Genomic DNA, 25105 nt, shown 5'->3' on the forward strand with positions numbered 1-25105 from the left:
AGCCAATTCATCAAAATGCTTTTTACTTTTTCTTTTTCGCTTTTCTGGAAAAGTGGAATCAATATCCTATTATACTTCATGTCTCGCCCTTTGAGATTACAATGTAGTATAGCTACTTGTTGCCTTCAAACCACACGTTCAGAGTCTAAAAGAAATTTTAAATTCCCGCCTGGTTGCTCCTGGCGCCACCAGGTGTTCGCTTTCGTCATTAGTTATTTGTGTGCCAAACAGACAACACGTCAGAAAAAATCTACTCGTTATTCTTCATTATTTTGAGAGAGAAAAAATTGCAGAAAAATGGGAAAACATAAAAAACGTACACGCAGCGAAGACAGGAAGGAGGAAACGAAGAAATTACGGCGTGAATTGAGAGACCTGAAAGATTTGGTGATGCAGTGTCTGGCAGCGAAATCCAGAGATGATGCGTCCAACAGGGACGCCTACGACAGTGATGACAGTATCAGCGAAGGTAAAAACCAATTAAATATTATCGGGCGAGAATTAACACTTAAAAACTAGGAGAGCTCGTACGGGAGACGAGTCATATCCTAAGTCTCGGGTCAAGCCTGCACGAGAGGCAGGATTAAAACCTAAAAATTAAAAAATACAAAGCACAAAAATTTTGGTAATGACACAAGATCACACGAGAGGTGATTAAAAAAAAAAAAAAAAAAAAAAAAAATTAAATAAATAATAATCACACGAGAGGTGATTTAAAAATACAAGAATAATAATCCCTATCAGTAATACTGGAAAGTGGGAGATCATGAAAAATCACACGAGAGGTGACACATGATCGTTTTAAAAAATTTCTACCAAGTGAGCTAACCTTAAAATTTTTCGGAATCTATTATATTACAGAAGATCCCCCAAGCGATGTGGACAGTCAGGATATACGAGAAGATGTAAGGGACCCAGAAGCGCCACAGACCCCTGAGACAGGGGCTAAAAATGGATCACCAGACCGGCCTGGTGACACAGGCAGCGCGCCAGAAACAACTTCTCAGGCTGCACCGGCTCAGCAGGAGGATACAACAACTGGGACCAAAACTCCCACGGAATCCGTTAGTCAGAAGAATAAAGAGCCCGAAGGAGCCCCAAGCCTAAATGAAGAAGTTATAAAAATAATTGGCAAACCGCCGGAAACGGAGGAAGCTTGTCAAAAAATTCATCCGGACGTCTCAGTCCGGTGGAATGCGTGGCTGAAATCCGGACTAAAGAAAGAAGAAAAGGACGAACTGTTGAAAAATTATCCTCGAGGAGGATCCTGTCTCTTAGAAGCGCCAATCCTGAACCCGGAAATAGCATCCACCTTAAACGAATCGGCGCCGAAGCGAGACAAGTATTTCTGTGCTACCCAGAAACTAGCAGGATCCAGCCTTTCAGCCCTGGCGCCGGCTATTACCCTGCTCTTGGAGAATGAAACAGTTGACTCGAAGACAATTCTGACTAACATCTGGGATGCAGCAAAAATTCTGGCAGAGCTTCATCATTCACAATCCGTAGCTCGCCGAGCGTACATTTTACCAAGTCTCACGAAACAGGTAGCGTCCTCGCTGGAGGAAAGGCAAGTCGACACATATTTGTTTGGGGAAAAACTGGGAGACAAGATTAAAGAAATAAAGAGCATGGACAAACTAGGACGAGACTTAAAAATCCAAAGTGCGAAGAAACCTGTCCCAGCCAGTTCGGGAAACTGGAGCGGCCCGTCAGCAATTCGAAGACCGACCACCTTGACGGGCCAGAGATTCAAATTTCAGAAGTCGGCAATAGCCCAGAGGATACCATCGAGACAGTCCAACCAGAGCAAAACGAGCCAGATCCAGAATCAGGCTTATCGTCGTCGGCACTCGTACAACAGCAGCAGCACCAGCAGCAGATCGAGGACTCATTGAGTGACCAGCAAATACAGGTAAAGTTAGCAGGCAGGTTAAGTAAATTTCTGAAGGCATGGGAACAGATTACACCTGATAAATTTATTAAGCAATGCGTGACGGGCTATAAAATTAATTTTAAAGAAACACCACATCAGGTATCCCCTCCGGGAGAAAAAATCTGGTCTTCCCAAGAAACCTCAGACATCCAAAAGGAAATAGACAGACTCCTGTCAATCGGAGCGATTGAGAAGTGCTGGGACACGGCTGATCAGTTTCTATCCAGCTATTTTCTGAGAGAGAAACCAGATGGCTCAAAAAGATTTATCCTAAATCTACAAGAGCTAAATCTTTTCATTAATACCGAACATTTCAAATTAGAGGATCTCAGATCCGCGTGCAGGTTACTAGATCGATACATGTACATGGGGTCAGTAGATATTAAAGACGCGTACTTTGCAATACCGATTCATAAAAGCAGAAGGAAATATCTGAGATTCAAATTTCAGGGCCAAGTATATGAGTTTACGTGCTTACCTTTCGGTCTCTGTGAGAGCCCGTACGTATTTACGAAACTCATGAAACCAGTGATGTCATATCTCAGGCAGAAGGGTTTTTTATCAGTAATTTACCTGGATGACATTCTATGCCTAGAAAACTCGATAAAGGAATGTGAAAAATCCCTACAAAGTACTATTAGCTTACTTGAAAAACTTGGTTTCATAGCTAACAGGAAAAAATCAAACCTTTCGCCTAGTCAACACTGTAAATATCTCGGGTTCATATTAAACTCTAGAGATATGCTAGTAGAACTGCCGAGGGAAAAAAGAAACTCTCTTATTGCACAGGTCGGATCGCTAAGAAATAAAAAGACGTGCAAAATAAGAAAATTTGCACAAATAATAGGTACGCTGGTAGCTAGCTGCCCAGGGGTTGATTATGGGATGTTACACTGTAAGCTGCTAGAAAAAGCAAAACTAGAAGCTCTTGAACATAGTAGGATGAATTATGATGCGCGTATGGACATTCCAGGCTATATAGCAGACGACTTAAAATGGTGGCATAACAAATTACCGACAGCAGTCAGAAAAATCAGAAATTTCCAATTCCAAATGGAAATTTTTTCGGACGCGAGTTTGTCGGGTTGGGGCGCTTTCTGCGGCGGCGAGGGAGCCCATGGAATATGGTCTCAAGCCGAAAAAGCTTTGCATATCAATCACTTAGAGATCAAAGCAGCCTTTTTAGCTCTAAAACTATTCGCGAAAGACCTGGTTTCCGCGGAGATCCTACTGAGAATAGATAACACGACTGCAATAGCATACATAAATAAATTAGGCGGGACAAGGTCCGAAGATCTGCATGACTTAGCGAGAAAATTATGGGACTGGTGCGAACAGAGGGACCTCTGGGTACACGCATCCTACATCGCATCAAAAGACAATGTTGAAGCAGACTCGTTATCACGACTATCAAACCGAGATACGGAATGGCAACTAGCAAATTACGCATTCAAAAGCGTAACTCGAAAATTCGGTGTCCCTGAAATCGACTTATTCGCATCCAACGAAAATAAAAAGTGTGCTATCTACTGTTCATGGGACAGAGATCCAAAAGCTCTCGCGATAGACGCCTTTACAGTTAACTGGAACCCATGGTTCTTTTACGCGTTCCCACCGTTCGCGACAATCGCCAAAGCAATTCAAAAAATTAAAGCCGACAAGGCAGTAGGAATCCTCATAGTGCCTTTTTGGCCCAGCCAGACCTGGTTCCCAGCCTTCAAAAAGATGGTAGTAGGCGATTGGATGACATTTAAACCTAACAATAAACTATTATTTTCTTCCAGCGGCACGGCACATCCACTGAACAAAAACCTTACCCTGGTGGCCGCGAAATTATCCGGCAGGCGCTGTTAAATAAGAACACATCGGAGGAATCCGCTGAAATCATGATCGCGTCAGTGGAAAACTCAACTCTCAAGCAATATGAATCTTCGTATAAACTTTGGTGGGAATTTAATCAAGAGACCCAGTCTGACCCTTTCAGCATCACAGCCAAAAAAGGGCTATCTTTCTTGACGAAAAGATTCCAAGATGGTGCCAGCTACGGAACCATCAACTCTGGAAAAGCGGCGCTAGCACTGATAGCGAGAGAGGAAATCGCTAACTCCGATCTCATCAACAGGTTTATGCGAGGCGTATACAAGAAGAGACCTGGCCGACCTAGGTACGACACAATCTGGGATGTAGACCCAGTGCTGGATAAACTTGCGGAGTGGTATCCCCTCGAACCTCTCAAACTAAAAAAGGTCACCAAAAAACTAGTACTACTCTTAGCACTAGGAACAGCACATCGTATTCAGACGCTAGCCGCTATAAAAATAAGTAACATAATAGAGACTCAAAAAGGTCTGGAAATAAAGATTCCGGAACACATAAAAACATCCAGGGCAGGAGCCGTTCAGCCCCTGCTAAAACTACCGTTCTTCGAACACAAACCTGGACTATGCATCGCAAGAACTTTGCTACATTACTTAACAATAACTAAAGACTTAAGAGGAAAAGAAGACTACTTGCTGATATCTTTCCAAAAACCACATGCAAAAGTCTCAAGAGACACCATTGGGCGATGGATAAAAAGTACGCTTAGAGAACTCGGAGTAGACGAGCGATATACTGCCCACAGTACACGACATGCTGCGACGTCGAAGGCGGCCGAGAAAGGTGTCAACATAGACGAAATAAAAAGAATCGCGGGATGGTCCCAGAAATCGAAGGTCTTCGCGGATTTCTACAACCTCCCGATCAAGATCCAAGACGACGACTTCGCGAAGAGGGTCATGTTGACATAAAAACCAAAAATTTTTAATAGACTCTAAAAGTCCACATTGTAATCTCAAAGGGCGAGACATGAAGTATAATTGAACCATCAAGCGAGGCCGCCGAAGGCGGCCGAAGCTCGATGATAATTATACGAATGTCTCGCCCGAGAGATTACCCACCCAATAAAGGTTGTGAACCATTTGAGGTCAATTAAAAGACAATAAAATCAGAAATGTACAAATCGAGCTTATTTTTCCCAACCCAATCTCTCGGTAAAGTATTAAAAATTTTTTATTTTTTCCACAAGAGGATAACACTCTAAACGTAATGACGAAAGCGAACACCTGGTGGCGCCAGGAGCAACCAGGCGGGAATTTAAAATTTCTTTTAGACTCTGAACGTGTGGTTTGAAGGCAACAAGTAGCTATACTACATTGTAATCTCTCGGGCGAGACATTCGTATAATTATCATCGAGCTTCGGCCGCCTTCGGCGGCCTCGCTTGATGGTTCAATTTTTTCGCAGTTTCACTGGCCTTGCATTTAAATGACTCGAAGTTATGTCTGTACTTTTTCAATTTCTCTATGGTTTCATCCAAAGCCGTACTCGTCTCATCTAAAACAATATCACGCTTCTGCAAAATTTTGGAAACATAATTCATGTCGTTTAATATACGATGCATGAATTCACAAAGAAATACAAACTCAAAATTGAGCATTTTTCATTATATAATTCATGCGTCACTACGTTTGTCTTTAGTGGAACTCTTCAGCGTTATTTCGGATAATGCTTTGATGATATCGACAAAACGAAAGTTGACTGCAGATATTGTGTTAACCCTACTAGACCATCTTGTCTGATTCAATTTTTTTAAAATATTTTCTGATTCGCCAGTGAATTTTGATAAGAGGTCCCAACGCCTAATGCTGTTTTCAAAGAAGTTATACAAGCCTTGCATTATTGCAAAGAATTTCTGAATTTCGACAGAACTTCTAACGGCATCGTTTATCACCAAATTTAAGTTATGACTGGCGCAATGTATGTACTCGGCGGTTGGTTGAATATCTTTAATTTGCTTTTGTACACCACTATATGCAGAACTCATTACACTAGCCCCATCGTAACCTTGACCGACTCACTTTTTGACATCAAGACTTTTTCCGGAGAACAACGTGGTCGCTTGATTGACTAAATCTGCAGCGATGTGTTTGGTGACTGCATGGAAACCCAAAAAATCTTCTTTCACCTCGATATCGATTGGCTCTCCATTTTTCGATGTGGATATTACTGCATAACTTACAACAATACTCAGCTGATCCACCTTCGACGTGTCCTGCGTGGTATCCATGATGATGGTAAAAAACGGTGACGCCCTAATTTCATCCAACAGATGATTTTCAAGTTTGGTGCCCAAACACTTGATCATTTCATTTTGAATTGTTGCACTCAGTTATCTTGTATATCCTGAAAACATGATAAAATATTTTTAAAAATTAGAACATGAAAACATATAAAATTAAGGTGGTAGTCTACCATTTTAATGACTTTTTTCAATAATTTTTTTCTTATAGTAAAATTTATTCATTAATTTGAAACTTTGGATACGTACAAGAGTAAGTTTCAAAGTGATACAGAGCATTTTTTTTCTATCGTAAATCCTGCTGGTATGGCCGCTTGAAGTTATGCCCCTACTCGAATTTGGCTGACACGATATCTCAAATGTGGACCATCTGAAATAGAAAAAGTTACGAAATTAGTGAAATATAAACTTATCGTTATCGTGCTAACTAGAATTATTTATATGCGATACCAAAAAACAAAATGGTGGACTTTGAGAAAAAAAAAGATCGAAAATTTCAAAAGTAAAAGTATTATTTCAGGCGGCCATGACAGCAAGATTTACGATGAAAAAAAAAAAATAGTCTGTATTACCTTGAAACCTACTCTTTTACGTATCTCAAGTTTGAAATTAATAAATAGACTTTGCTATGAGAATCAAATTATTGGAAAAAGTCATTGAAATGGTAGATTACCCCTTAATAGCAGAATCAATTGTTACCTTCGGGCACATTCAAAAACTCGACGCAAGATCTGGTCGTATCGGGCAACAAGTTTTTCAATTGAGAGAAAATTTCCGTGGTTCCCTTTCTCACTCAAATCCCCTCTATGTCCCCTCAAAGCCAAAGAACTCTTCGCAAGAGTAATGATGATATCGAATAATTTTCGAAAAACCTGTCTCCAAAATGATGTTTCTTTGCGAATTTCATTTTCAAGTTCCTTGTCAATGGTCGAACTTTATTGCCACCTCTCGTATATAGCACTGCCGCCGTATGGCCTTTCGAGGAACTATGTTGTTTGACTCTATCTGATAAATGCTTCTAGTCCCGAATGCCCGTGCACCATACATTCATTCGCGAAGCAAACAATCTAGAGGATTGACAATAGGCAGCATCCAGTATTTTTGAACAACACATCCAAAACCAATCAATTGGTGCGTATTTCGACGTAGAAACATAATACGTTCCTGAAAAGCTTCTGTTATCCTGGTGGGGGTCTTTCGGAAAAGTTCCTGAAGGCTTTAATGGTCCCAAATCAAGAATTAGACGTCTTTCGTTGTCGTTTAATTTCTTATTCACGAAGTTCCCGAAGTCAATTGAAGTTCCAAGAACTTTGAAAGATGTAGAGATCGATGATTCCTCTACTGCAGGTTGCACGGAGGCGTCGACGTGGTCGTTGGCGGCAGAAGCATTTACAGTTGTTGAATCTTCTCGAGCAGGTTTCGTAAAGAAACTGTCTGCTTGGGCAACTTTTTTTTACTCTCTTCTCTTTCCTGTCATTGTTTTCGCTTTGAAGCACCACTACGTTCCTTTTTTCTATCCATCATTTTTAGTTTACACTATCGAAACTTACGCGACAACTGAATTTTCTCAAGTACGTAAACCCAAAATGATTCTTTCAGAGCAAAAAATAATCGCTATGTATATACATGCATACTGATTTGCAAACGGCTTGTTTATATTTTGTCTCGTCGCTGAATTCCGTAGTCTAGGTTGAAATGGTTTTGCGAACAGATACGGTCACAGCGGTCATTGTATATACAATGTAAACTACATTGTATTATTAATCAACTACATTATGTAATTGAGTTATTTTTCCTCTAACCTAAATACAGTAGTAGAAAAACTTACTTGGTTGTTATACGTAGTGAGAGAGCGTTCAGAAGTGTACAGGCATCGGTTGGTGATAGTTATTTCTTATAATATTTCGCATTCACTCAAGAACAAAACGAACAAAAAGAATTATCACTCGAAACACGTACAATAAATGATAAAAAGTATTCATAAATTGAAGAAATGTAATCGCGAAATCCCCGCTCAATTGAAGCTATCGTGATTAGGACTCCAGACCTATCTTAAGATAGGTCCTAACTTATCTCATTCAATATAAATAAGCAGTGTTGAAACTCTTGACTTAGCAGTTTTGATGTCATAAATGTTCATTAAACATTAAAAAAAAAAAAAAATGCTGCGTGTGCTTCACACGCGTCTGAAGTGAATACTTCCTTGCCCTCCGCTGACGTAATAACCTTACTTTCAAGGACGTTGTATGCGAAATCCGAGAATAAAGTTTGTGACGTAGTCTTTTATAAGAAATAGTGAATGCAATATTTTTTCATTGAAAATTGAATTGAGACGCCGTTAGAATTGCGAAATATTCACGATAAGTATAGTAAAAAATAAGTTTTTGATCCGAAAAGCGAAAAAAATAGTCGAAATCATTCATGTTTTTGGCATCAAGAACGATATTTATCGCCGCGTCTGTACCCACTACAGCTGTAGAGCCCTGTCGAGGATAGGGAACGCGGGGGACAATACTAACGCACGACACGAAAATTCGGTCGTGGCAGCGTCGCATGAACCTAACCTATAAGCCACCCGAGCTTAAAACGAGTGACAAGTGATTTACCAATAGTGTTGAATTTTTGAAAGTTGTTGTCGGACGAATAAAAAAAAATGAAAAATGGAAAAAACCCGCTATAAAGGCCGATTTGTGCGAAAAAAAAGCTGGATCGGAATTTGAAAGCAGTGGTCACATTGCATGAGGGCAAAAAGAAAAAATATTCTCCTCGTGCAATCTTCACGAACTTTCCCTACTTTCGGAATTAATTACGAGATAACGACGTGGTGGAAAAATATTAAAAAATTCCAATGGATCCAAAATTTATTGAATAAGATGATACCAGTTTTTCAAGCATTTCTGTCGACCCGTTTTCCAATTACATATGCAAACGTGAATTTTGTCAGGTATTTTGCGGATTTTCCCATAAGCCCTGTGTTAATTTTCGGATTTTCAAATTCGATTTATTCTCAAACGACGTGGTCAATCGTATTGAAATTTGGCAAGAAATTTGGAAATATTACAATTAAAACTCGAGAAAAATTTAAACAAAATCTGTCGAAAAGGGTGTTTTGCGTACAACGTCCTTAAATGTTTACAATGTGTTTTATTTGAACCATATATCATAACTAATTTTATTTGTGTACACAATAGCACTAAACTCAGAAACAATAATAATATTATAATATCAACACTCCAAATGCACACTTATATATATAATGTTACAAAGGGTGAAATCACCCGTTTTGTCCCCTTTTAAATGATCTAGTAGTCATCATAGATAAAAGACGTTTATAAACCTCTTATGTCTTTAAAAAGAATAAGGTTGCTGCGTCAACCGATATTATTGTAAAAACAGTCAGTCTCTAGACTTTAAAAAGAGAGCTTGTGTCCAAATACATCTATTTTCTTTCTAATATTCCTTGTTCGTGAGACTTCTTTGGCTCAGCGTTCGCTTAAATCGCACGGAGAACTCTTTGATTCTCTTAGATCTTTCGTAATTTCCCCCCGTTGTAACAATATATACAAACATAACACAAAATAGAAGCTTGAACTCGGCACGAAGCGAAGACGGTATGAACTCACACATACATGTGGACTCACACACAACGGATAGAACGACGCGCATGCGCGCTGCTGTCCTGATACATGTAAAACACGTACACGCAGGCTATGGATAGCCTATCACTCTCTCTCTCTCTCTCGCTCACACATCACTCTCTCTCTCTCTTCTTCTATTCCTCCGTTTTCTTGTCCGGTTTACGGATACTTGGGTTACGGACACTTTTCAGCGTTACCAAGGAACGTGCCGTTGTCGCATAAGGAATATTCACTTAGAAAAATGCTTGGGAGCAGGGTCAGAGTTTCCCAGTTTCAGAAGCTCGCTCCCCCCCCCCCCAGCTCAGGGACCACCTGAGCTTTGGGGCCCTGGTGCACTGCACCACTTTGCCCTATCATAGCTACGCCACTGCTGTCAAACTCTGTTTCTGGCGGCGACGTAGTTCATACAAATTTTTGAGGTTATAATCTCGAACAGTCGAGGTAGTGACTCGGAAAGTTGATGCTAATGCTCTTTGAAAATTGGCTTCATTCGACTGAAATGAGAAATCTGTTTGAATGTTGGGTGCTTGGAGGAAATTAGAAACGCAGCAGGTAGGTGGGAACACTTTATTTGATCACTTTGATTATTTCTTGCATTAGAAATAACAATGAAATTTTTTTCTTTCAACAGGTGATACGGCCAAAATAATTACATCTCTAATGTTTACTGTTATCTGCCTATTCAATTCATCACACGTACAAAGATCATCGCCACTTCCAAGCAACTGAGAAACTTTCTCACTCTCTTGTGATTTCAGGTGGTAATATTGAATTTTATCACTTCTGAAAATAATACATTAAGCCGAGCGTTCAAGAAATTTAAATATCTCACTATCTGTAATAGAACTGTGAATCTGTTTTTTCTCGAAAATAGTTCAACAAAATTTACAAATAGTCGGTAGTCAATGTATTTTTTCCGGTTAATGAATTATTGCTACTACTGTTAAAAATTTTCCAATGATTATCAGAGTTCATTTCGCAAATTTTCAATGATGTTCGATTAAATAAATGAAGGGAACCTAATACTCAAATAAAAAATTCAAGTAATATTAGATTTATTAAAATGATTTTGTATTTCACGTTAGTGCGGTTCGAAACAAAGAAAATCTTATCTGAAGCGCAGAACTCAGGAACGTAGATCACATCCTGTGACACAAGTTGAAAATCGACTTTCTCAAAATGCGCCCCAACGTCACAATTAGCTTCAAGGACAATCATGTTTTATAGTAATGTCAGAACATTATTACGAGGATATTGACTTATCAGATTCAAGATTGTATCCCTTGTTCCATCAAAATAAATGAATATCTGATTTTTAACGAAGTTCATGAAGATTTTTTTCCAAATAATGTTATCTGATACAATATCTTGTGCATAGTCCTCCGAACATCACCTTGTAACAAGGATATGTGGAAAGAGTCCCTTTGTTACAGGAACCATGAAAAAATTCTTGGTTTTCAATTCGTGCTACTGAATAACTTCTGTGTTTCAGATTCCATTTCCAATCTCAAAATGAGATTTTTTTTGCTCCAGACAATGCTAACATAAAACGCAGAAATAATTACGGTGAATAGAGATTAACAAGCTTTCAGTCTTAGCGTAGGACCCTATAAAGAGTGTGGAATTGAATTTGGTTATAAGTTATCGTGCAACTAGCTAGCCTGATGACACCGTCAACTAAGATTAAATTTAAAGACACTTTTAACTGAAGTTATTTCACAATTCTAGATTTAGATTGATTCAGTTTGCCTCACAAAATTCAACCCTACAATCTAATTGAGGACTTGAAAAACTGTTTATCTGAATTTAATGCCAAAGAGAGTGAAAGTAAGCGTCAAAATAAGATACCAAATTAAATGGCATAAAGTTTGAAAAACAATGCTGGTCAATAATAATGCTTGAATTACAATGGTGCACAGAATGATTTCTTGGTAGAATGAATTGGCAGCAACGGTTGACTAACAAACTTATCGCTATTGGCTCGATCAATGTGAAATGATGGGATATTCAGCCATTATGATCTGTAGTATATCCCGCTCTTCAATTTTGCCTCAACTGATGTTAAGAAGGTGGCGATGGCCTGATGAAATTTACTCTGGAACCTGATGTCTGACGGAACAATCAGGTTCGATGGTTATAATGATTGCACCGCTCGAGAAACCAGGATCCTTGCCACCGGAACGTTTTGACCATCAGGTAAGGCATCATTTTCCTCGTGTTAATCAAAGTTCAAACTTCGAGCCTGCTGGAAAAAAACGGATTTCATCATTGAATCCATGTTAAAATATTGTAATAGTCAACGATCACGTAATTAGAAATTTACCTACATGCTTCTATGCCTTGCAAATTTATTCCCGCTTTGACAATTATTATCAAACAGGATCTTTTGGTATTTTTGGATACAACTAGTTTCCAATAAAATGCACAATACCTAAATCGTTAATGAGACGTATTTTTAATTTGATGTAAATAAAGAATCTGTTCACAATAAACGTTGTTTTTACTTACCTACCTCTGATTGTCCAGACTTCCACTTGTTAATGACATTTCGCATTGAATTTCAGATTTTTTCTTCCAATAAATAACACTCAATTTCTGTATCATTTGATATTTGCTCTTCCGTTGAATTATTTATTGCATAGGTTGAATATTTTCCGATATCGACCACGGTATTGCTGTAAGATACTATATTTCTGTGACAATTCACGCTACGTAAAAGTAAACAGCAACATAACCTCAATCCACGGCTTTACACGCGAGAGATTTACAGCTTTTGTTTCATTTCGTTTACGTTGGCGCCATGCTCAGCAGACGAAAACATCGCCGCGGGGCGATTTCAGCAACCAATGAAATTGAATTATTTGGCGCATGCGCATGGTATGCATAGTTTCAAGAGATTGTCACGGTATATATATATATATATATATATATATATATATATATATATATATAATCAATAAATAAATAATTTTATCTACAGTTTATACATTAGTCACTTTGTTGTTTTGTTGTTCATGATACAAAGTTGTTTGAGTTGTCGTGATACACAACAAAGGTAAAAAAGTATTACACATATTTTGAAATGCATGCCTTTTTAATAGCAAAGATACACGGATGCATTCTATTTAATACAACAGTAAAAGCATATTTTCGTCATCCATAAAATCATTCATTCGGGTTTCTCTTCTTGAAATACAGTTAATAAAATATCACAAATTCGTCATCAAAAAGATTCATGAAATTTTTATAAAATATTTGTAGAGAATTTTACTGGTTTTAACTAAATCTCTTTAAAATATTAGAAATTTTACTCTGAGACTTCAAAAATATGTGCCCCTTTATAAACTCTAATTACCTAATATCATTGATGACAAATCATGTTTTCTAAAAACTGCAGTTTTTGAAGATCTTTCAGATTTTAAGACTAAAACTACAATTTTATTATTCATTACGCGTAATATTTGTACGCAGTGCTGAATTTGTAGCGTTCTTATTTCACGAAATTGGTCATGTTAACCAAGGGTAAAGAACAAGCGCCGCGTGTTGTGTCTGTGGCTTTTGTATAATAGAGTAAGTCGCGTCTGTATGTGTTTTCCCCGCTCACTTTCCTCTATCCCCGAAATTTCAAAATTCTCATCGTTAGCGTTGACAATAGTCAGTCTTCTCAGCGAAGTAGGTACGAGAAGGAGCTCTCTAGACTGTCGATCAGTCGTATAGCTTTAGCAACCATAATTAGCAAAGGACCCCGCACGTTTTGATAGGAAAATGGCTTTCAGTCAATTGCTCTGAAATTTCGGGAAAATGCTGCTCTGGGTTCCCTGATCAAAAGTCTCCATGGCCACAAGTCTGTCCGAATCCAATTTTTCGAGGTACAGGCAATAAAACATAAAATATGTGACATTTTGCAAAATAAATTTTATTTCGTCTTTTTATATAAACTAATGAGTAGGTATATTCCAGCATATTTGAATATCTTCTATTTCGACAGCTTTCTGTGTATTCATGACTGCATTCAATAATCTTGTGGATGGATAATGCATATCCTGAAATCGGGCATAGCTCAAGAACCAAATCACCGAAGCCACATGGACACAAGTACCTAGTGTTCTTGCCCCAGATTGACATGTACAATAGACTGGGCGAAAAAAATTGACTATTTTTTTTTTGGAGAATATATTGGGAATATCATTCAGTATGGCAAAAAAAAAATTTCATGAAATTTTAACCCCTTAATATTAACTTTAAGAGGTCTATCATCGCTATTTTTGATTTTTAGTAATAATTTGATGTTTTACGTCAGAACTGTTGAAATATTGAAGTGAAAAAATTTATGTTCACTTATCCCTTTATAAAATTAAATTCCCTACAAAAAAGGTCTGATTATAGATTTTTGTCAGACAAGCCGTTTCCGAGTAATTAAGCTTAATAAATTGATATAATTTCTCGATTTGACTTTTTTAAGTTGGAATTTTGCGACTAACGAATCAATGAATGTATGAAAAAGATCATGACAGATTCTTAAAGGAAATTTAATGTTCTACAAAAAAGATCTCTTAATATTTTTGCCTCAATTTAATTTTTCAAAAGTTATTCTCAATTGAAATTTCAAGTTTTTCTCCAATTTTAATTGAGAATAACTTTTGAAAAATTAAATTGATCAATTGAAATTTCAAGTTTTTCTTCAATTTTAATTGAGAATAACTTTTGAAAAATTAACTTGAGGCAAAAATATTAAAAGATCTTTTTTGTAGAACATTAAATTTCCTTTAAGAATCTGTCATGATCTTTTTTATACATTCATTGATTCGTTAGTCACGAAATTCCAAATTAAAAAAGTCAAATCGAGAAATTATATCAATTTATTAAGCTTAATTACTCGGAAACGGCTTGTCTGACAAAAATCTATAATAAGACCGTTTTTGTAGGGAATTTAATTTTATAAAGGGATAAGTGAACATAAATTTTTTCACTTCAATATTTCGACAGTTCTGACGTAAAACATCAAATTATTACTAAAAATCAAACATAGCGATGATAGACCTCTTAAAGTTAATATTAAGGGCTTAAAATTTCATGAAATTTTTTTTTTGCCATACTGAATGATATTCTTAATATATTTTTCAAAAAAAAAAATAGTCAATTTTTTTGGCCCAGTCTAATGTACAATTGGTAAGTGGGAGTTGCAATCACGCCAACTGGTGACTATATTTTGAACTAGCGAAAACGGGTCGGCTGATTAATGTCATATGTAAACTGTATGTAAACAAATCCGTTTCTTAAATTTTATTAATAATAAACATTAAAAAAGGACATTACCCTAAGTTCTATTAATAATAAAAAAAATGTTTTTATCAATGTGCAAAGTATTGGATTATTTGGAGTCTACAACGAGAAGCCGAAATTTTATTGAAGGCGAGCAAGTTGTCAATGCGAATCATTTAATTTATACGGGAATTTTGAGTGAAAATGAAGAGCAGTATGAATTATTATCATGTTGTATACAATCATCCAATACTCGGGGAGATCCTCACGAAATAACAACAGTTATTAGTAAAACTGATAAGGTTATTTCCTCAGTGTGCAGCTGTACAGCTGGGAACAGTGGAACATGTAAACATAGTGCTGGTGTTTTGGTGTTTTGCACACGGTAAGTTTAAACAGTGGGATATATTTTTTCAATGTTTCTTGGTATGTAATTTCTACTACCAAGCCAAATTAATTATATTTTGATTATTTTTTTTTTGTAATGATTTGGCTGGCTTCAAAACGGTTTCATCAACAGACAGGAAATGTCTTTGGAGTGCACCTCGCAATGCTTGTTTGGAACAATATAATCCAAAGCCTTTGAGTGAACACGGCTGCTTCAATATAAAGAAAAATCACAAGGAACTAAGTGATGATGTCAAGAAGTCAATCAAGGAAAAACTTTTTTCGAAGAATTTAAAATCAGCTTTGTCAGAGCATGCGTACGAGCGTGAATGATTAATTTATTTATGATTGATTTTTTTTTTAATGAAAATTTTGTTGAAGTAAATTTTCATGAAAACAATTTTATGATTCACTGTTTATATAAACAATTGTTGTTTTTAATTTAATCAATTTTGTATATATTTGCCGATGAATTTAAACTTTTTTACTATTTCGATGGAATAATTTAATCAATTCTAATCATGACTTGTATGTAACATTTACTTCATCAAAATTTATGACTCTCTAATCATGTTGTGTTTAATTTTTATTTTCACACGTTTTTGAATGTATTTATCACAGAACTGGAAGGCATGCTCCACTGCAACAACCTACTATTGAAACTGTACCTCCTGAGAACTTACAACTTATCCAACGTTTGATTTCACACTCATTCTCGTCATCAATCCTACTCAATCTTTCTGAAAAACCCTTCCGACCACTGAGAGAATGTTGCCAGAAACTTTTAGAGCAATTAATTGGGAATCCTTATAATATTTGTTTAGAAACTCAAAAATTTTGTAGTGTTTGGCAGAAAGAACGTCAATTTCGAATAACTGGCTCGCGATGTTACGAGTTATACACTTATCGAAAAAATTTAAAACCCAATTGGAAAAATAAGTCTATGAAATATTTCTATCCGACAAATATTAGCACTCCAGCAATGAAACATGGTCTAAAATTTGAACCTGTTGCTCGAGAAACATATCAAGAATTAAATCCATCTACCAATGTATTTCAATGCGGACTAATAATTTCTAGAGACAATCCGTGGTTAGGATATTCTCCTGACGGTATTATTTTCGATAAGGATAAACCAATTAAATTGTTAGAGATTAAATGTCCATATGAGGGTAAATCTTTACCTGTAAATGAAGTTATTTCTAAACTCAATTTCATTCAAACAAATCCAAAAGATGAAAGTATTTTGAGTTTAAAAAAAAATCATAAGTATTATGGCCAAATTCAGTTCGGAATGGGTATTTTAAATATTCAAAAAACTGATTTTATTATATTTTCTTCGTTTGATAAAAGTATGAAAGTTTTAACAGTAGATTTTGATAAACAATTCGTAAACGATTTATTCACATCTTTAAAATTAATATATTTCAATGAAATGTTACACTATGCATGCACAGATGAACATAAACAAAATTAAATGTTGATTATTTGTGAATAACCGTTCTTTAAAAATATTTTTAAATTTAAATAAATACCTGCAACATATTCAATTGTGTTTTCATTTATTATTAACATTCTAGGTGAATTACATAGTTTTAATGTAATATTACGAATAATAGATTTAATTTATAATAAAGTTATTCCTTTTCAGACAAAAATTTATCATCTTTCAAAATCGGAGAGCTTAAATTGACAACTGCACCAATTATTGTTAAAATTTCTTTGCCTTTCTTCACTAAACCAATTGGCATTCGCGAACCTAAAACTTTAAAGACTTTGAGTCGTTGATTAGAACGTTCCACGTGTACACGAGCTCTCGCTATTTTAGCGTTCAATCGTGATTCTTCTCTGGTAAATTGAAGCTGCTCTTTCTTAAATGGAGGCCTTATAAGCTTAATATCTTTTTCCTTGCATAATTTATCAACTCGAAACCCTTTATCAACCATTATTGCTTCACCTTTTTCTAGATAATTTAATATTTTGGATTGTTCAAATATCGCATCATCTGAAACTCTTCCTCCGTACATTTCACTAATAAATGATATTATTCCTCCAGGAGTTACTCCAGTCATAAATTTTATTGTGTAAGTACTTTTGTACCGAGAATAACTTGCTTGTTGACAGCATAGATTTTTTGGTCTTTGGATAAATATTTCAGTGCAATCTAGAACGATTCTCACATTTCTAAAATCATCAAAACATACTGGGAGATTCTTAGAAATTTCATCTTTATACGGAAAAGGAATGCCTTCTTTCAAACAAACATAAAGCATATCGATTATCTTAAGGACTACTCTTCGACACTGTGATAAAGATGAATACTTAAACAAAACTGCCAAGATTGCATATGATAAATTATGCTTCAATTTTATGAATGTCATTATTATTTTACTTCGAAGGTTCATCGTTTCAAATCTATATTTAGGAAAGCCATCCTTTACCACGTCAATAATAGTTTTTAAGATATCAAAATTAATAATACCAGTTAGTGTGTTGAGCTCTTTTTCAGTTTTTAAAATATCACAAAAATCTGTGATTAAATCCCCGCTTTTAATCTGAACACCAATATCAACCAGGCGTTTTGTAGCCAAAATTTGGTCATTTTCTGTAAGCAGAGGTGTATCTTGAACTAAACTGATGGAACTACTTTCTCCTTGGTCATCCGGTTCCTCTGTCAAATTATTAGTATCTAAGTTATTAGTATCTAACACATCCTGATCTTGACAACTAAGCTGACTAGCTGGCAATACTTCATTCCTACTCTTATCTCTTCGTAATCTTCTTGTCTCTCTGTCAGTATTTTTGTTGGTGATTAATCTTGGTGTCTTGTCTGTAGAAGGTAAATTACATGAAGGAACTGCATTTTGTTTTAATCTTCGTTTGCCTTTGGAGCTTAAATCTACACAAGAAAGTAATGCCCTTAGTTAATATTGCAAATAAAAAAGTTATTAAGATAATTAAGAAACAAATATAATATAATATAATCACCTGGTGAAAAATAATCGGACTGTTTAAAATGCAAAGAACAAACTTGCATGTTATCGGTAACATTTTTACCAATTTTTAACACAATTTGCCACATTTTTCGGCAGTCTACTTTTTCTTCTTCACCGAACGTATTTATAATTTTTATGAAATTGTTTTTTTTAGGAAAAAGATGAAATCTGACATCTGAATCCCTACAAGCTTTACTCTTACATCCATACACACTGCAAAAGGCTTTACTTTTTGTTTCCCTCGGAGAAAAACGTACACCCGAATCATCAACAACACTTTCCATTTTAATTTTAGTTTGTTTCTTAGCTAACAATAAAAAAAACTCAATAATTGTAAATTAAAGTTTACATTATCAATATGTTGAGCAATATCCATATGACAGCTGACCCGTTTTCGCTAGTTTAAATTTTGAACACCAGGCGACAGTACTTGTACTTACCACTTACCAATAGTAACCTTGAATCAGTTTTTCGTCGTTTTCAATATTGTCCATCTCATCCGTTCCTATAAAAGCGATCCATAACTGATGACGAGTTGCATTCCGATATCGAGAATAAAACCTTATGCGTAAGAGCCCTCACTAACGATGTAAACAATAATCAAACAACAATGAATCTCGCTCGTTTGTTTAGTCAGAATATATGTCGTGAAATATCACATATTTTATGTTCTATTGCTTGCAGCTCAAAAAATTGGATTCGTACAGATTTGTGGCCATGGAGACTTTTGATCAGGGGACCCAGGACAGCATTTTCCCAAAATTTCAGAACAATTGACTGAAATTTTCCTATCAAAACGTGCGGGGTCATTTCCTTTCGCACTCTGTGTGATCCACGTTCACGCTTTTTCAATAAACCTTCGATAAAGCTGTACTCATCCGGCGAGTGGTTTTTCGTTTCTGAAACCTGCTCAATCCTACAATTTCCGGCAAGTGTGCACGTTTTTTCAGAACCACTGAATTAAATAAATTTTAAATGTGATTCCACGCTTATCAAAGGGCGCGTGCGATCTAAGATGGAAATGAAAAATTTCGGTCAAACTGCGGAAACCATTAGAAAGTTAAGGATAAAATATTATTGTTATGAACATTTAAGTAGCGCAGGCATCTTACACGTTACAGATAACGTGATTTAACACTGTGCGCTGCCTTGAGAGAATTGGCGTGTAACACCTCCTATACAAAACTGTCAATGAAACATTCTCAACAGGATTGACAATGAAAAGACGCAAAGATGATGATAAAGTTGTAAGTTCTCTACACCTTCGTCGATTAGCAAAAGAAAAAACTGAAAATGATATACGTGACATTGCTGCAAGTTCACAAACTTCATCTTCTTTACCAATAAATATTTGTGAGTCACAATGTTCAAGCACGCGTAAAACGACAGAATGTACATCATTTGAAGACGAACTACAGTTACAAAATTTGAATACGCATAAAAAAATTCAGTTTTCACAGATAGACACGGTTTGCGTTAAGTTAATTTTGATGCTATTCATTATCGTAACAATGCTAGTGACATCGATATAAATCCAAGTAATGTAGAATATGATTCTGTAAGTGCTTCTATCGATAGAAATGTAGATAGTATCGATTGTATTTCATTTCCCGATGATTCAGATGATGTATCTAGCGTAAGTTCTAATGATGAACCTGATGAAGAACATAATAATGAAATTGAGTCTGAAGTTAACGACTCGTCAGATGATCAACACAGCGACAGTGATCCTGAAAGTATTCCTGATGTAAATGTTGATCCTGATGTAATGGCCATTTTCAAAGATCCTGCAGTTACTAAAAATAAGGAATTTAATCAAAAAATAACAGAATCGGCAATCAACTGTGAAATTTATCAAAGTGCTCTTGACGCATTATTGAAAATATTAAATAAGTAAACTACAGAAAAATTTCCCCAAACTTCGCGTACCTTATTGTTTCGGCAAAGTATCGAATTAGTTGAATGTGTGTCTCGTGGCACTCAAAATCGTCCTCACGCATGGACGCACACTCGCGTGCAGTGTTTACTTGCCGTCTCTGCGTCAAATCTCGCTGCTTGCCCGTGTCGCGACTCAAAACCTGTCAGCTGTATGTCATGTATTGTCTACTGTCTCAAAATCATGTATGTGTGTGATCTATGTGTTCTCTCGCTCTGTAAACAGTCAGTCTGTGTAACGTTCTTTTGCGATACGGTTTGTATCGCCACATCAAAATCAATAAAAATTGTTAATCATTATCCCTCTCCCTCTCCACATCATTTCGTTTCATTTACACTCGTCCTCAATCACTAGTTCGCGGATCCTATGTCAATGATCCATATCTTTTTGCCATCTCTCTAAACACTTATCGAAGACTCCTGTATCAACAAATGTCCGTGACATGGGTACTGGAAAATATTTACATATAGGAGTTGAAAATTGTGCAAAAAGGATCATCAACGCTCAACGTTTCCGCAAACACAATTTTAAACAATTTAGACTTTTAGTCAATATTAACGGTGCTCCGATAACTGGTAAACTGTCTGAAAAAGGATTATGGTTAATATTGGCCAAAGATATCGATCTAGGCAATGTTTACGTTATAGGAATTTATTATGGCACAAAAAAGCCTGAAGATGTAAATAAATTTGTAAAAGAATTTGTATCAGAGTGTACTGATCTCATAAAAAATGGATATAGTTACGATAAAGAATCATATCAATTTTTACTCTATGGATTAGTGTGCGATGGTCCTGCAAAATCCTTTATTTTGTGCACTGAGTATCACAGTGGATTCCACAGTTGTAGTAAGTGTCTAATCAAGGTAATGAAGGGGAAACATATTTCATGTGTTTGTTTTCCACTGAAAAATATTGGAACTATCTTAGGGTACGGTGATATAAAATTAAGAGGCGATGATGAATTCAAAAACTTGAAGTATTTAGGCACTTATCGAAGGATCGAATCAGTATTAAATAATCTGCCTGCAACAGGATTAATCTCTTGTGTACCATTGGACTGCATGCACTCATTATATTTGGAAATCATGAAACATCTAATAAAACTTGGACCGAAAGTCAAAATGTTGAAAAAAAGTATATAAGAACAAGTCACACTTATTTCAAGTAGATTAGAAAGTTTGAAACACATTTTACCTTTTGAATTTAACAGACGTTCAAGATCATTAGTTTATTATAAACCGTGGAAGGCAACTGAATTTTGGCATTTTTTGACATATTTCGGTATTTTCATCTTAAAAGATGTTTTAAGATGAGATGTGTATGAAAATTTTAACCAACTCCATACAGCAATAATCATACTCTCAAACCATGAGTTGGTAAAATCTCAAGAAATGATTGACTACGCTGAATCTGTGTTACTTCAATATATTACTGGGTTTCAAAAAATATATGGCAAATCAAATATGACATTCAATGTACACAATTTAATGCATGTATATATAGATGTAGAAAAATATGGTGCAATTGACAAATATAGCGCTTTTCCATTCGAAAGTTATATCTGTGCAATAAAAAAATTTATAAGAAAAGGGGATAAGCCGTTGCAGCATATTGAAAGGCGACTCTCTGAATCTCAAAAATCGTGAAATCAATGCCAATGTCACATTAAAAATAGTACATTACAATAGGACCCTTTCTCCTGATGAGACTAATGATTCTCAATATAAAGTTTTAATCACGCACTGTTGCAAATTGCAAAGAGATGATGGTAGGATCAACTGTGTTTCACTTATCGATGGTTATATTGTTAACATTTCAAATATTTGTCAAAGTGGAAAATCGATATACGTTACAGGAAACAAGTATAAGTTTATGAAAGAGCTGTACAAGCTGGGAAGCTTTAGCAGTAATAGTTTCGGTATACAAATCGTAAACGAATCACATACTATTCGAAGTTGGAAATTCAATGCCATTAAGGTAGTACGGTCGCGCAAGCTAAATTTCAAGAAATCTTTCAAACTTGGAATATAAGTAGTTGAATGCTTAACACATACGCTGTTAAAATTAGGAGGCGATTTACCTCGTCTAACAGGAGATATTTGCAATTAAAAATGATGTTGTTTGTGTAGCAAATGATATGTACCATGGGGAAAGCGTGGGAAAATGGCAAGTGTTTATTTTTTTTCCTTGAAGGAATTTCACCGTTCTCACAAAAAATTGATACAATGAAGAAAAATATATTTTGAGCGATTGAAAAAAAGATGAAAATTATTTACCTCGTCATTTACATAATAAATCAAAATGAATTACATATTTAAAGGATTACTTTTAGTGGACGGGATATGAGAAACAGTCACGAGTAAACGAAGCGGCAACGTTGGAACGGGTGAAATGGCGGAGCATAAAAATGAGCGAGAAAATACGAAACGGCTAAAGACACAATAAAGTAATAATAATTTTTCATTGGATACTAACAATTAGTAGGAATAATAATTATATAAAAACAAACATTTTTTATAACGTTTTATTAATTTATTTATGACAATCATATCAAATATAGAATATGTTAAACGAAATATCTATAGCGAAGCATACAACAAAACTTCAGTGATAAATAATATTTGTCTATTAAAATATTCATTCATAATAAATATTTTTGAGCAATATATTAAAAAAATAGATCATTTGATACAAATAGCATTATTTTTTTTCGAAAAACTTGACTAACTTATCAAGTACTCGTTTGTCTTTGGAAACTCTTGCCTTTTTATCACAACCAGGACTTCTTAAGTATTACATAAACTTTTCAGTTCCCTCACTTTGATATTTTGTTACTAAATCATTATATTTTATACCTTCAGTAGCCATTTTTTTTTTTTAAATATGATCTGACACTATGCCTTTTAAAGGAGACAAATCTATCATTGCAGTGGCAGTAATTTTTAATGCAGTAACATTATTTGAATATGTTCTGTAAGATTTAGAATTTGAAAATAAATTATTTTCATCAGTTAATGCGACTAACCGCTCTAAGATATTTACATCATACATTGCTTCATGAAATTGATCATCTAACTTGACATTCAAATGTTCACCAGCTGGTGTTGAAAGTTGAAATTCACCTGGAATTTTTTTAGTGCCCAAATGTTTTTTAAACAAAGGCAATGAGTCAAACTCACGTTATGCGCAACAAGTAAACATGGTTTATATGATAGGCTTAAAAATTGTCGAAAGCCTCGAAGCGCATCCTTCAGCGGAACAGACAAAACTTTGGTTCCCCTTAGGTATAAATCACCTTTTATATTCTTTAGTCCAGTATGGACAGAAGACTTTTCATCAATGTGCTCTGTTGGATTTATGTAAACACTAAACGCTCGACCTTCACACGATGGCGCAATTTGTAAAATTTCGTCCGATTTGCTGAAACCAGACGTTTCCAAATCAAAATATACTAGATTACAGGTTTTAGGTGTTATTTTAATCTCACTGCTTTCCAATTGTGAGTTACCAAAGTTTATGGAAGCCTCACATGACTCGGAAAAACCGAAAATTGGCTGATATTGTATACTTTCTGTGCTCTCATTTTTTTTCTTCAACTTCTCGCGTTCTTCGGCTACAGAAATCCTTTGTTTTTTAGCATCCGGTAATTTAGCAGTTTTAGATCGTTTTTCCCGCTTGAGATCAGATTGTTTAGCATAGAAAGCTGTGTACTGCCCTGATGGCAGCCCCAAAGTTTTGCGAACCTTCATGATGTATGATTCACCATCATTTTTCACACACACTGAGCTAGCAAGACGAAAACTCGACGATTCACTTCGGCTTTAACAAATATTCTTGGGTGATTTGTGAGCCATGATATTGTTAAACGACTCATTCGCTTGACTCGATGCAGCAATCAAGAATTTCTGAGCATTGGCGGCGTACTTTGTAAATGAAGCGGATAATTCATTATATAGTAAAGTATCTGAAAGGGGGATTTTTTGTCAAGTAGAACCATTTTTCCGGCTACACCAACGCCACAATTTTCGTGGCAATTAAATAAATGATCTGGAATACTACGTAACGTATTTGCTAAATTCTTACTGTTGCCGGAATTTTGAGCAATAGCATATCCAAAGCATTTTTTAATGTGTTCAATGGTACCTTTTTTTTATTTCTTTGTAATTAGCTAGTTTGTATAAATCCTTGCCGAAATTTTTTTTGAAATGATTTTTTATCACAAAGCTTGTTAACATTTTCTGGATTTCCTCGACGTACCGCCGCAATCGTCGAACTGTCCTCATCGCCAATTAATACTCGAGCAGCAAGATTATATTCTTTAAGAATCTTATCGTCATTTATTAATGCTGCTCCAGCATCTGCCTGCATCGCTTTAGCACTGCCCTCAAAATTTTTTCCACAGTTGTGGTCATCCTTGCTTTTATCTTGATCAGAGTACTTACATTTTTGAATCCGATCAGCGTAATCCAAAATTTTTCCACTCAAAACCCCAATAATAGTGCCATAACCGTTCAGACTGTCGTAACTTCTTTCATTCCCTCGCTTACTTCATCCTATGTCGTAGGACACAATAATATTGACAACTTCTCCGATAGCTGAGTCTAATTTGGAATTTTCGTTGTTATTTTCGTCGATGTTCTTTCCAGCCGAAATTAAACTCATGTGATGCGGATAAATATCTTCTGATATTTCTTGTGGCCTAGTAAAACAAAAGGAGAAAAGTTAGGGATGACATAATACAGGAAAAATGAAGGTTTATTTTCTAATATTTTTAGTATTTATTGATTTATGCATAAACAATCGATGTGTATATTTATATATATATGTGTAAG

The 25105-nt window shown here is 35.6% G+C and overlaps 2 protein-coding genes across 2 annotated transcripts; one reads left to right on the forward strand and one right to left on the reverse strand.

The window, feature by feature from the left end:
* The first annotated feature begins 297 nt into the window (after window positions 1-297).
* LOC124293944 lies at window positions 298-4722 on the forward strand. The gene is made up of 5 exons (XM_046736998.1): window positions 298-469; window positions 862-1662; window positions 1761-1912; window positions 2033-3661; window positions 3718-4722. The coding sequence occupies exons 1-5, from the start codon at window positions 298-300 to the stop codon at window positions 4720-4722; spliced, it is 3759 nt and encodes a 1252-aa protein (XP_046592954.1).
* A 439-nt stretch (window positions 4723-5161) lies between these two features.
* Window positions 5162-18500, reverse strand: LOC124293945. Its single transcript, XM_046736999.1, has 3 exons — window positions 18328-18500; window positions 17544-18238; window positions 5162-5326 (listed from the first exon to the last, which is right to left on the reverse strand). Exons 1-3 carry the CDS (start codon window positions 18419-18421, stop codon window positions 5162-5164), a joined length of 954 nt encoding a protein of 317 aa, XP_046592955.1. The 5' UTR covers window positions 18422-18500.
* Window positions 18501-25105: the final 6605 nt, after the last annotated feature.

Source organism: Neodiprion lecontei, chromosome 4, assembly GCF_021901455.1.
Source record: "Neodiprion lecontei isolate iyNeoLeco1 chromosome 4, iyNeoLeco1.1, whole genome shotgun sequence".
NCBI lineage: Eukaryota > Metazoa > Arthropoda > Insecta > Hymenoptera > Diprionidae > Neodiprion > Neodiprion lecontei.

Coding starts and splice junctions, on each gene's coding strand:
- LOC124293944 (XM_046736998.1), top strand. CDS start 298: ATGGGAAAACATAAAAAACGTACACGCAGCGAAGACAGGAAGGAGGAA. Junction 1,913..2,032: donor TGAGTGACCAGCAAATACAG/GTAAAGTTAGCA, acceptor ACACCACATCAG/GTATCCCCTCCGGGAGAAAA. Junction 3,662..3,717: donor TCCCAGCCTTCAAAAAGATG/GTAGTAGGCGAT, acceptor ATTTTCTTCCAG/CGGCACGGCACATCCACTGA.
- LOC124293945 (XM_046736999.1), bottom strand. CDS start 18,421: ATGTGGCAAATTGTGTTAAAAATTGGTAAAAATGTTACCGATAACATG. Junction 18,239..18,327: donor GTCCGATTATTTTTCACCAG/GTGATTATATTA, acceptor TTTCTTGTGTAG/ATTTAAGCTCCAAAGGCAAA. Junction 5,327..17,543: donor AAATTTCTAAGAATCTCCCA/GTATGTTTTGAT, acceptor AAAATTTTGCAG/AAGCGTGATATTGTTTTAGA.